Source organism: Arvicanthis niloticus, unplaced genomic scaffold, assembly GCF_011762505.2.
Source record: "Arvicanthis niloticus isolate mArvNil1 unplaced genomic scaffold, mArvNil1.pat.X pat_scaffold_1002_arrow_ctg1, whole genome shotgun sequence".
Lineage (NCBI taxonomy): Eukaryota > Metazoa > Chordata > Mammalia > Rodentia > Muridae > Arvicanthis > Arvicanthis niloticus.
Genome location: NW_023045029.1, coordinates 36,422 through 50,086, shown reverse-complemented (window position 1 = coordinate 50,086; position 13,665 = coordinate 36,422). Strand labels below are relative to the sequence as shown.

Here is a 13,665-nt window from a genome sequence, read left to right as displayed (position 1 = left end):
GGAACAGGGTCATGGAGTGGAATCTCATGTCATTTATTCTGTTTATTTTGTAGATATTGTTCTTAAAGTGCTTGGGTTGGGGAAGAGAACTTGTGAAGCACATGGTTGTTACAGGGTATAAGTGAGCCTGGAAGCGCAGGCTCAAAACAAGGGTTTCCTGCCTCTCTTGTTCGTGACTGCTAGAGAAGGAAGAAATTTGGTGAAATGGTTTTTATTTGGGGCCAGTTACACCTTTATTTATAGCTCTTCAGGGTGTGTGTTCAAAATGGAAAAGTAGGGGCGGAGGGGAAGAGAGTCTGGAATTTACATGTGGTTGGCCATCAAGCATGAGGGCTGGTTCCTGGCAAAGGAGAATTAGCTGAAGTAGTTGATTTCATCCAGAAATACAACCTTCCTCCCCTCGGCCCTGGCACTTGGATGTTTTGAAAATGGGGTTTGGGGCTTGAGGCTTATATGAGGTTAGACCAAATCTAACCTGAAATCATGCAAAGCACTTTTGTTTTTGATCTGGTTTTGTTGGTTTTTGTTTGTTGGTTTTGTTTGTTGTTTGTTTGTTTGTTGGGGGCAGCTCCCTGACTGTCCTGGAGCTCACTCTGTAAACCAGGCAGGCCTTGAACCCAGAGATCTGCTGCCTCTGCCTCCCGAGATTAAAGGTGCTGAGATTAAAGGAATGCACCACGACACGTGGCTTTGTTTTTGTTTTTAAATGGTTAAACAAAGACACGTGAAGTTCATATCTTAGTGTCCACACCTAACGTTTTACTGGAACATAGTCACACACTAGTGGCAGAGTGAGAGAGCTAAGTATGTGTGGTAGAAAGTGGGTGGCCCTCCAAAGATTAAACTGTTCCTCTTAACAGCAGAACATTTAGTGCCCTGTAGTAGAATATTGATGTGGAGTGTTTAGTCAGGAGAGGACTTAGAGTCTTGGCAGCAGACATAAGAAGGCACAGAATCAAGTGGGCAGTGGCAGTCCTAGAGCTGATGAAGTCTTTTGGGTCCCAGCAGCTCTGCCTCAGATGGTGATACTGTTCTCTATGCGGCTGGGCTTGAGGTATTCATAGGGCAGCTCAAGTTGTTCATTCCGGGCCGTAATCTCTTTCTCCAAATTTTCCAAATCTGCTTGAAATTGGCTGAGCACAGCTTTGGTCCTTGGGTCTGAGAAATATTTTTCTTTGTGGTGTCCTAGAGGTACCTGAGGACAGAAAGGACCATTCAGGCTTCAGCTGGAAGACAGAGCTCCTCACACCCAGCCCCCTGTGCTGACACATTTCCCCCAGTTGTCACTTCCCACTCCTTGGCCATTACTCACCATGTCTGGCTGGAGGCGACCCAGATGCCACGTGATGGTCATCTGAAGACAGGACTTCTGATATCAGGTAGCGACCCCATCACGGTCTCCATGGTCACATCATCCTTGCTGGTAGGTGGAGGCATCCTCATTGTGCATGGAGCATTGGTACCCAACCATACCAGTCCAGCTGCAGAAGGAAGCCAAGGCTTTAGATCCCAGGTGTTAGGATTTGAATCCCCACCTCTCCCTTGGGTTTCCCAAGGCCCAGACGCTTGCTTTCTGGGGCCTGGGTCTTCAGCTGTCTGTACCTGGCCCTGGTTGATGGCAGCATGCTGGGAAGTGCAGGTGAAGATGCACATGGTGAGGAAATGGCAGAGCTGAGCCCGGGACTGGAAGGAGACAGGGAATCCTGGGCAGGAAAAGAACAGGTTTTAAAGAGGAAAAAAATAAAGATAGTTTGGTAGGTCTGTATTTTAGAACAGAGCCGGGCGGTGGTGGCGCACGCCTTTAATCCCAGCACTTGGGAGGCAGAGGCAGGTGGATTTCTGAGTTCAAGGCCAGCCTGGTCTACAGAGTGAGTTTCAGGACAGCCAGGGCTACACAGAGAAACCCTGTCTCGAAAAGCCAAAAAAAAAAAAAAAAAAAAAAAAAGATGTGAAAAAAAAAAGATGTGTATTTTAGAACAGATGTGTATTTGTTTGTTTATGTAGATGTATTTGTATCAGATATGGATTTCAATACTGGCCTCATCACTTACATCTTGGTGACTTCAGACCGGTTACCTAACCTCTCCACGTTCCAGTTTCCATCTGCACAGTGGATGTAGTGCTGCGTGCTTGTAGCCCCAGCTCAGGCAGGAGGAGTGTGAGCTCCTGGCCAGCCCACCTGCACCATTGTCTGGGGCCACATAGTGAGGGCTTGTCTTTAAAAATAAAAAGACATCAAAAAGTTTAAATAGTAATAGCTCAGGAAATATAGATATTGTTATTATGGAAGGATTAGGGGCTGGGTGATCAGTTATGCCTAGTCGGTGAAGAATTTCATGATTCTTTCTATTTCTAGACAGTCTCTATGTTATAAAACAAAGAACAAGAGACATCCTGTTCCATGCCTGTGACCCCAGCATTTGGGAGGTTGAGGCAGGAAGAGCATGAGTTCTGGGCCAGTCTCTGCTACATAGTAAGTTTGAGGCCCAGCTAAGCTAAATGACCCTGTCTAAAAATGACCCTGTCTAAAAGTCCTGAATGCACCTCAGGTGAACTTTATTTTGCAGTGCACGTGGGAGCTTTAATTACACCTGTTTTCTAGATAAGAAAACCAAAGACCGGGGAGATTAAACTGCTAGTCAAGATTACACTGAGCAGGGAAAGCAGAGGCTGGCTTTGAACTCAGGTTCCTGGCTGCTACTCCATTACCCATTTTAATTTCAGCATATTTCCTCTGATTTTCTAATTTTCATCAGGAAAATTAGGCAAAAATGAGCTCCAAGAGTTGAGAGAGAACAGAGCAAGGAGGGGCCGAGAAATTATTTGTGGGGATTGAAGTCAACACTTATGATGTGGAATGAGTGTTTGTGTTCCCACCCCCAAGTTAGTATTTTGAAATCATCCACTAGTGTGGATGTGAGGAGTCTTGGAACATTATAAGGTCATGAGGGTGGAGCTCTCGTGAGCAATGACAGTGTCCTTATGAGAGAGGATGTAGTGCCATGAAAGTCACCTGTGCAACCTGGAAGAGTGTCCTCCAGGGCCCAAACATGCTGGTACCTAACCCCAGACTTCCTGTCTCTAGAACAGTGAGAAATACGCCTCTGACGCTTAAGCCACCCTGTCTGTCTCACTTCATTATTTCAGTCCAAACAGACTAAGACACTGAATAGTTATTGTAAATTTCAGGATATAGATACTGCTTAAGGAGACAGCCAGGGAGAAGAGTCTATTTGGACACATGAAGTCTAAGGGGCAGGACCAAGAAACACTAGAGAAATCTTAGTCCCAGAAGGGTCAGAGTGGTGAACCCTTTGCTTTCTCAAGGAGACGGTCTCTTCAGGGTACAGGTGTTCCTGCATTGCAGGGCCTGGCTATGATGGTCCCTCCATGCCATAAAGAAGCAGTGGATGGGATGCAGGCTGGTAGTTGTGATGTTTTGTATATGCTTGGCCCAGGAAGTGGTTCTCTTAAGAGGTGTGGCCTTGTTGGAATAGGTATATCACTTCGGGTGTGGGCTTTAATACCCTAGTCCTAGCTGTCCAGAAGTGAGTATTCTGCTAGTAGCCTTCAGAAGAAGATGTAGAACTCTCAGCTCCTCCTGCACCATGCCTGCCTGGATGCTGCCATGTTCCAGCCTTGATGATAATGGACTGAACCTCGGAACCTGTAAGCCAGCTCCAATTAAATGCTGTCCTTATAAGTGTTGCCTTGGTCATGGTGTTTGTTCACAGAAGTAAAACCCTAAGACAGTAGTCTTGAGTATGGAAGGGGCCTCAAAGCCAGAGAAGGGGAGAGTCTATGTTTAGATGACCCATGAAGGGCTAGTTCTCTCAGTAGGTAAAGGAGGAAAACAGATAGAAGTTGACTGGAAATAGAGGTTGCATCCTCACTGCTGGTAGGGAAGGTGGAGATCGAGGGCCAGATTTAGCCAGAGAAACCTGAGCCCCAAGGATCAGGGCTTTGAATTCAGATTTGAGCATGCAGATATTGTTGAGATGGCACCTGGAAATGACCTTGCAGTCTGGCAGACGTGTAGCATGCCAGAAGCCTCTGTGTGGACGGTAGCAGGCAGGAGGAAGATGGATAGCCATGGTGGGACCAGATGGGCTCTGGAGGTAGATTTTTCCCATTTATGTCTTCAGGCAGAGATCCCTGAGTGCAGGACATAACCCTCAGCAGGGACTGAGGAGAACTCGCTGGCTGTGGCTCTGGACTGGGTGAGCCTCATGCTATGGCATTTATGAACATGACTGAGGACATGAGTATGAGTGATGGGTGGGTCTCTCTGTGAGGACAACCTGGGCATATAGGATGCTCCTGGCTGTCCAGAGGCACGGAGGATGCTTTCACAGATAGAAGGAGGATGTGATTGGGGGTTCCATCCCTGAGATCTGGGGAGGGGCACTTGCTGGGTCTCTGGGACAGATCTTACCTCTGTCCTGGCATGGCACAGCCCCACCTCAGTGATCTCCTGACACCAGGCCTGCAGCTCTGGGTCGCCCCTCACAATATCATCAGTCTGGTAGAAGAGATGGACCATCCCCTTCACATACCTGCCCAGAGAAGGAAGCAGAGCTGAGGGCAGAAGGCTCCTGCCTCTCACCTCTGCACCCCTTTTCTATGGTGGCCTCTCATCTGGCTCTCACTGTGCCTGGGCCAGATTCTACCAGATTTGTGTTTTGAGGTTTTAATTTTCATTTAAAGATTCAATTAGTTTATTACAGTGTTGGGATCAAAATAAAGGCCTTGCTCATACTAAACAAGCATCCTGTGATTTACACCTCAGGGCTCGGGTATATTGATGTAGGAAAAGAAATAAAAGTTAGTAATTCGCCGGGCAGTGGTGGCGCATGCCTTTAATCCCAGCACTTGGGAGACAGAGGCATGTGTATTTCTGAGTTCATTTCAAGGCCAGCCTGGTCTACAGAGTGAATTCCAGGACAGCCAGGGCTATACAGAGAAACCCTGCCTCAAAAAAAAAAAAAGTTAGTAATTCTATGAATCTACACCTGCTAGTCATTCCTAACAAACCCTGACACCTCCAGATCCCCCAGCCTCTACTCCAACAGCCCTCCTCATATGGGTCCCACCCCTACTCTCGTCTCTTTGTTTTTAAACCTTACAACTGACTCCACCTGGTCCTTTCTCTCTCTGAGGAGATATTTTTTGCTCCCAACCAGATTTCACCCATGTCCTTGGAGTCACCGTTTCCCTCTCACTCACCTGGCAGTGACTTCCCAGAGCTCTAGAGCATCCCGAGCGTAGAGAGCACTTGGGATTCTCAGCAGGCCTCGGGTAGCCAGGTCATCAGGAGGACAGAGGGAGCGATAAGTCAGCTGAGCCATTGCTCGAGTGAGCAACTGAACATGGCCGCCCCCACCTGTGCTCACTACCTGGGACAAGAGAGTTGACAAGTCTTGATGGATGGAAGGCGAAGTAGAGAGCCAGGGTTCCAGGGGGCTCAGAGGCGGAGTTCCCAGGTTTATAGTAATGTACATGGAGGGACAGGACTCATAGGGCCAGGCTTGAGATTTTCATAGACGTTAGTCTGGCTTCCCCAAATGTTCAGACTATCAATGGGAGCTGGGAGATTAGGTGGCTCCATACCTCCCTTACCTGGTCAAATATTCCTCCATCTGAGATGAGCTGGGTCCGGCTTCGTGTGTTAATTTCCATTGTGTAACGGATGTGGGGAACTAGGAGCTGGGTGGAGATTAAAGGGGCTGTACTTGAATACCTTTCTTGTGGGACCTGACACCAAGGTGACACCCAAGCGTAATGTCCTTCTGTCCTCTGGGTGCTTTCACTCAGGCTGAACTCAGACAGGCTGGTCTCTTGCTTCTTGGATCACTCATTCGTATTCTCTAAACTCCTCAGGGGTTGTCCTCTGCAGCCAATAGTGACCAGGATTTCAACCCATACCTTACCACTCAGACACTTGGCCAAGATAATTACCATCTAATCTGCAATATCCTCATCTGCCAACAGGGGGCAACAATAGGCTCTAATCAGGGGAGCCATAGCACTGTGTGTGACTATGTAGATGATCTGTGAAGTATTTGTCCACAGAAAGGATTCCCATTAATAGATGCTATTCATTCCCTTCCACCTTGAGTGGGGGTGTCTTTTAAGGACTCTGGGCCTCCCTTATATTTCCTGTATTCTATCATTTATATCCACATAGTTTAAATTAGCCTATATATTCCTTACCAAAACTGTACCGCCAGTCTTTGGTTATTTGACTCTTGGGTTTCTTCAGGAGTGCCTGGAGGGGAGGGTATATGAAGCTGTCTGCTTACACAGCAGAGGTGTCGCCACCCATCCTGTCCCCAGCCTTGTTGGTACTATTGGCCTCCCCTCTCCTTCTCCTTGGCAGTTAAAAAAACACCACCTCATTCTCATATACTTCCTCTGTCTTCTTTTTTTACACAGTGAATATTCATGCTTCATCTACTCTTGGTGTTTATCTGAATTGTTTATGCCAACCATAGGAGTGACTCAGTGCGCTCTCCGATTTTGAGATATCAAAGCAGTTCACATTGATCTGAGATAACTTGAAAAACTTACACAAGACTTGGAATGACATAGATTGCCCCAAGTTCACATGAGGAGAAAAGATGCCTGGAACCAACCCCTAACAACAATTGATGGAGCTTTTCGGATAGTATTCGTCACATTGTACTTTAAGCCATTCATTCTTCAACAAACCTACCAGAGACCTGACATCATTTACAAATGTGCACATCTAGGCTGGAGATGGAGCCCAGTTGGCAAATGCTTGGGTAGCATATGTACAGCCTCCAGGTTCCATTCCTAGCACCCCATAAGCTGGGTGTGGTGGTGCACACCTCCAATCCAAGCATGTGGAAGATGGACACAGGAAGACCAGAGAAGTTTAAGGAAATCTTTGGTTTGAGGCCAGCCTGGGCTGTATGAGCCCGCTGTCCTAAAATCAAAACAAAACCAAAAAAAAAGTGGACATTTGGAAAATATCAGGGTAAGATTTGAAATTTAGACTCAACAATCATAGAGTCCATAAAGTGAACACTAATGAGGCCCTGGGGACACTCGAATATTTAGCCCTCCTCTGTGACCTGTGGTGTGAGGCATGGGATGTAGTTGTTAGGATGGGTAGGGACAAGCAAAGGCTGATCCAGAGAGGAAAATTTTCTGTATGAATAGCGGCCTTAACTATACACATCGACTAGAAGACACAGATGCAGGTGGCCTCATGCAGTAAATAAAATCCAAGATACTACTACTCAGACTGTGTTACCCAAAGGGATAATTCCAAAGGAGTCACAGCTGGCCAGGCCTGGGTGGTCAGATAGAAGCATCCAGCTGGAGTGATTTAATCGTTCTTGCCACACACCTCACTTAGATACCCCATCAACACTTTACCCACCATGTGACTAAAACCAGACCCCTCCTTTGGCCCTTGAACTAGTTCTGACAACCATGTTCTTTGAGAAGCTTACACCAATTTTGTGTTCTCTGGCATATTCACGTCGTGTGAAATGTCATCAAGATTTTCCAGATCTTTTCATTTGTATTGATGTTTTATTTGCTTGCGAGTATGTGTGAGTGGACGTGTGTGTGTCATGGTGCCCATGCTGGTTTTCTCCTCTCTCTCCTCCCTCCGTCACACTGCAGGGCTAGAGATGTGTCACTACATTTGGATTCTGCACAGGTGCTGGGGATCCTAACTCAGGTCCTTGTATGTGTGCAGCAAGCATTTTATCCGCCAGCCACCTCCTCCATCCTCAGGTGGTTCTTAGCCACTTGTCTTCCTGGGTAAATACTAAATCTTCTAAGGTAGGGATAAAACCCCCTCCACTTCCATCTGACAATATTTCGGCTATGTTGTAAGCCTGCTGTGAGACTGCCAGATATTTGAGAATTTCAGAGATCTCACTTATAATAGTCCCAAAGAAACGTTAAAGGACTCAGCTTGATTAAAATAAATTCCAAGGTGTTGATACAGTTCTCTGTCCCCAGCTACTCACTCACAGATTGCTATGAGGATTTTTGATGCTGTATCTCCCTCCTTTGTGTTGTGGGGGGGGGGGGGGTGGAGAGAGGTGGATTCCAGGGACTTGCTGGCCAGCCAGTCTAGACAAAATGGTGAGCTCCAGGTCCAGTTAGATACTGTCTCCAAATAGCTCATTTGGGACTAAGGGAGACAGGACAGAGAGGGTCAAGCCTGTACCTTGAAGATAGGGTGCAGTCCCGGGAGGCACCTCATGGTGGCAACAGCAATGACCTCAGCCACCAGATGAGTGTTCAGCAAATGGAATTGGAGCTCCTGCAGCTGGAAGTCTGAATTTCGGACCCAGATCTTAGCCAAGAGCCAGGCAAGTGGAGGATCTGAGGGCAGGAACAATGTTGGAGCTGGAGAGCTGGGACTGGGAGGCTGAATCTGGGAGACATAGAAATTGGGTAGTTACTGAACTCCCACTTCGTGTATGTCACATGTTTGTATGTCCACGTAGTCACAGTTCCTGGGGAAATTGATGACTAAGCAAAAATGTTTCCTTCCAGTGGCTTACACTCAAGTAGAAGGGACTCTACTTCCCTAGCTATAATGCCATGGTGGGCAGGCTGGGTTCTGGAGATGGGAAGCAGGGGTCCAGAAAGGAGGTACTAGGAGAGGTGTGGGGAAAACGTAGTGGGGCTCCGAGATCAAGCGATGAAAGAGAAAGCAAAGGCTGGATGGATGTAAGCCCGTGTGGTGTGCAACGATTTAACTCTAACACCCAGGAAGCCAAGGCAGGTGGGTCTCTGTGGGTTCAAGGCCAGCCTGGTTTACATGGTGAATTCCAGGCCAGCCAAGGCCACACAGTGAGACCCTACCTTGAAGAACAACAAAAACAGAACAATGATGGATGTGTAAGACTATTGAGGCACTCGTCAATGGTTGATGAAAGCAGTGGGTGACAGTGGATGTTTAGAAGCAGAGGACACCAAGGAATTAAATGTGGTTCCCTTTGTGGCCCTCAGCTACTAAGTCTCCACATTAATTTGGAACACGTAAAGAAAGCACTTTCTTAGATCCCACTTCAGATACACTGAACAAGAAATTCTTAGGGTAGGACTTAACAAACTTCCTCCCCCCTTCTGCCCCACTCAGGGCCCTGTGCACCAAGCTACACCCCAACACAGAAACCTGTGTTTTTAACAAGCACGTGAGGTGATTCAGAAGCACAGGGACATTTGAGAGCTGCAGATAATGGGATGAAGACTCAAGAGGCCGTTTGCTTTTTGTTTGTTTTAAGATCTTACTATGTCACTCAGGCTGGCCTGGAACTTGTCATGTATCCTTGGGTAGTCTTGAACTCAAGATCCTCTTGCCTCCACAGTATTGGTACTATGGGTATGCACCATCACACCCAGCTGCTTCTGTGACTCACAAATAAGCACTTTCATTTGGGTGAGTCAGTGGGACTGGACTGTGAAATGAGGTTAGGACTCAGTAGAGAGAGGGCCTGGGAGCCAAGCACCCAGAAATTGAGTTTCTAGATGCAGAGGTTTATGTAACAGAAAACAGAATCAGGAATGAAATACCTGGGAAGCCTTACCTGGATAGCCATGGGTAGCAGCTTCCCACTGGGGTCCATCCTCAGCATGACAAGAGGGGCAGCCAGGTACTGTTGTTCTCCTTGGATCACATTAGCTGGAATTCCGTCCAGCAGGATAAAGTCAGCTTCAAACAGGGATCCATTCTGGAGAGAGGAATGCATCCATTCTTAGAGTGCAAAGTTCACACACAGAGGGGCCAAGACAAAGGTTAAGGTGTTCACAGACATCGATTCCAGCTTCTTTTACTGTCCTTCCTCCTGGCAGAGCTACTGTACCTTGTTGGTCCAGTTCTTCCAATCTTAAGTCAAAGAATGAGATATCTTGTAGCTACCTTGTGTGGGGATACATTGTAGAGCTGGGTACAGAATAGGCCTGCTCAATCCAGTTTGCACCACAAGCACTATCAACCTGACTCTGTCCAGATGGTCAGTCCCCCATCTTATCCTTCCTAAGTGCTCTCTCTGCTCTCAGCTTCCATCACCTCAGCATCTCTCATGAGCTCTATAAGAATCTCACCGACCCTGAGGAATACTCCATGGAACCTCTTGAGCCGCCACTACCACTGACTACAGTGTGCACAGGGTTACCCTCCTGGTGGCCACTTCCCAAACTCGCATCGCTAAACATTTCCCAGAAAACCTTCTGTATCTCCCAGCGCCATGACACGGGCTTTTCCTTTTAATCTGCCAAGGTCACTGGAGTCCAGAAAAAAGCCTCTGCAAGAATGTCATTGTTCCAGCTAAAGTCTCTGGACCCAGCCTGTGCCCGAGGAATCCCAACCCTTCCCCACTCATACAGGAGTTCCTTGTAGCTTTCACACACAGTTCAGGGCTTTTTCTTACTACAGCACTCACCCAGGGAAGCCTCCTTCTCCATTGTCTCAACCTCACGAGGTCTTACACACTAGTAATAAGAGAACAATGCTGGGCAGGTGGGAGGAAGGTACCTTGAGTTCTTTCTCCAACTGAGCTTGAAGCTCCTCTGTCCCAGAGGGCAGAACCAGTCTGGAGGGCAGAGAGGTGGAGCGTCTCAACAGCATGGGGTTGGCACCATTGAGGAACTGGTAGCCAAAGAGTTCATCATCCTGCCAACACTGGTGAACCTTCTCTGGGATGGGGGTGGAGGGCACAGAAAGGAGGAGATTTACCACAGCTTAGATGTTTCTGTTCTTCTCATTGAACCTTGGGGACTTAGACTAGCCTATGCTCAGCCCATTTTTATTTTTGTCATTTTTGAGGCCTCTGTGAGAATATCAGGCATAATATGTCATAATTTGGCAAGGATCTATGGGGACCATGGATTCTGATGGAAAGGGGCCACTAGGAGGTAATGGCGATCTGGGGAAGCCACTGACCAGCCAAGGCACTCTTCTGGCCCCAGAAGATCTGATCAAAGTCTTCCAGACGGTTCCAGCTTCTCAGGAGGGTATAAACACGTTTGAGGCCCATTTCCAGAACCCTAGGATGGGTGTTAAGACATGAACCCATCACCTGACCCTCAGCCCCTCACTATGTACCTCCATGCTTGGATCTTCCAGCCCCTATCCCATGAGCGTCAGCCCTCCTTACCCTGCCTTCAGTGTCCATTCAAAGTCCAGTCTCTTCTCCTCATGAAATCTCATATTTGGAGGTAGGTCATCCTTACAGTCCGCTGCTATTGTCTGAGGTAAGCCTTCCTTCCAGGTGGCCCAGCTACAAGTTGGGGACAACACTTCAGAGAAAGTGTTGAGATCAGTGATGGGTGCAGAGTGGGGACTGGGGGGCGGGGAACAGTTGGGAGGCCTGTGTGTAAATGGTTACCAGTAGGTCTGTTGTCTTTCCTTCAGTTCGTTTTCTCGATGCTTCTGGAAGACATCCAAGGCGTTGTCTGCTGCCAGGCGGGCTGGGAAAGTTACAATTAGCTACACATCTGTCTGCTTTAAGCCCTCTTGCGCTTTCCCCTACTCTCTCTGTAGCCAGAGTTCATGTTTTCTGCTGGGCTCTGTTGTCTTTATCTCTGGCTTTTCCTCCATTGACTGATCCCCGGACACATTCATCCGGTTCCTGTCAGTTTGAGCTCACAATTTCACTTACTTCAACCACAGCTTTCTCTTTCAGACCAGAATCCCATATCTGCCATGTTTCCCTGTTCCTTCAGCTCATAAAATCTCCTACCTGACTCTATTTCATCAATATCTAAAATAGGTGTGTGTGTGTGGGGCGGGGGGAGTCACGATAATTAAGGTGATAAAATCTTCGTCACCGACACCACACCTATAGCTACTTGTTGCTTTGGCTAATCTCACACCCCAAATGCTGTACTTTCATTGCCTGGTTTCGCCTCCGGAGCTGATCACCACTCTACAGCTACTGACTTGTCTCCAGTGCCACCTCAGTGAGATCCACCTGTTTCCAAGTGTTCCCGCCCTTACCACCCTGGCTTTCACTTGCCTCTGCGCATTTCTTTCTCTTGTTTCCTATGGTAAAAATGCGATGTCTTACAGCTCTTTTGCATGCCTTCTCCTCCCAGGTGGTCCCCACTATCGAATCAAATTAGCTGCCCATCAGCCCGTCCTCGCTGCCCGTTGCTCATTGGATAGCTCTTGTTCTGTGAGCCCTCCACCTGTCCTGTCCTAACTCTGAATCACAGAATTCTCCGTTTGTGTCCACGGCTCCATGACCTACTTCTTATCTAGGAAAACAGAGTCTCCGGATCTCTTACTCCCTCTTTAATTCATTTGCAACATCACTTATTTCCGGGAAACACTTGGGGAATTAACTTCTCATTTCCTCACTTGTGCCCTGGAAACTCTCTGTCCGGTGCCTGCCCATCCTTTCTCCATGTTCTTTTCCTCCCCTCTTCTTTAGCCCTATTCCCTCACTCCATCGCCGCCAGCACTCCTCTTTCCACCTCCGTCCACTTCCCCAGGGTAGGACTCTGCCTGCTCACCTGTCCCATCGGGCAGGCTCAGGATTCCCTCTCCCTGCACCCAGCGATAGCAAGGGAACACTGCCTCTGCACTCGTCCCAGGGCCCTGAACCGTGATGAGGTTGCAAAACCAGGCGTCGTCCACAACGGTGTGCTGTTTGTGCAGTTTCACAAACTGCAGTGGCCCCAAGTCCTCGGGAACGTCGAAGTCAAACTCCTCCTCCTGCGGGGACCACACTTAGTAGAAGGGATTGGGAGAAGTCTCCCCTTGTGGAGCCTCAGTTTACCGCAGCCGTCAAAGAACACCTCACCCCTGCTCTCCTTCCCTCTTCCACCCCTAACCTGTCTGGTGGGTCTAAGGTGTCCCACTTCTGAGGGAAGACCAGAGTTTACCGCGCTGACAAAAGATTTGAGCAGATGATGACGATCATCACCTGTCTTATCCTGTCCACTTAGCTCTCACCACACTGGAACTTGGAGGAGCTTCGACTGACCACAAGTCCTGTATTTATATCAGCTCTGGGACTATGAATGCAGGACCCGGAGGCTGCCTGGGCCGGGGTCTGGGAAAGGATCACTCCTGGCGTCCTACCTCCACAAAACTCCATCGCGGTCGTGCTGTCACAGTGCCTAGCCTCCCGTCTCTTGACAACCTCCCACTCCCAACTCGGACACTGGAGGGCCCCAGCTCTTGCCCACTGACCTTGCCCCGCGCTGGCCGCAACTGCAGCTCCAGTTTCGCCTCCCGGTGCGCCCCAACCAGCCACAGACGCACTAGGTTGAGGGATCCCGAGAAGAGCCAGGCCCCGGTGACCACGCGGACGCGGTAGCGGCCCATGGCGCCCTCTGGCCTCTCAGGAGGCGATCCAAATCAAGTTTAATTCGAAGACCGCCCAGGGCCACCGTCGCCTCAGGGCCAGGTCCAAGGCTTTAAAAAGATGGATTTGTGTCCCCGCCCACACAACTCCTAGGCACTCCCAAGTCCCCGCCCCAGACTAGCCTGAACCTGCTAGCCCAGCCCAAGAGCAGGCTTTGGGAAAGGGTTGTGCTTTTGGATCAGCTACAATATGAGAGAAACCAAAGGGACCCTGGCTGGAGGGTTGAGGATTGGAGGGGGAGGCTTAGAGCTTAGATATGGCAGGGGACGCGTGCAGGAGCTAGGCGGAGCTAGGCTTA

General features: G+C 48.6%; 1 protein-coding gene across 1 annotated transcript; it reads right to left on the bottom strand.

The window, feature by feature from the left end:
• Nucleotides 1–790: 790 nt before the first annotated feature.
• Nucleotides 791–13,408, bottom strand: LOC117701406 (polyunsaturated fatty acid lipoxygenase ALOX12-like). The gene is given in 17 exon segments (XM_034493116.2): nucleotides 791–1,195; nucleotides 1,313–1,374; nucleotides 1,377–1,457; nucleotides 1,460–1,481; nucleotides 1,603–1,703; nucleotide 4,174; nucleotides 4,436–4,556; nucleotides 5,227–5,396; nucleotides 5,620–5,706; nucleotides 8,213–8,422; nucleotides 9,582–9,725; nucleotides 10,529–10,689; nucleotides 10,937–11,040; nucleotides 11,151–11,273; nucleotides 11,382–11,463; nucleotides 12,511–12,712; nucleotides 13,193–13,408. Coding segments are annotated over 17 exon segments (1,986 nt in total). The 5' UTR covers nucleotides 13,328–13,408; the 3' UTR covers nucleotides 791–1,015.
• Nucleotides 13,409–13,665: the final 257 nt, after the last annotated feature.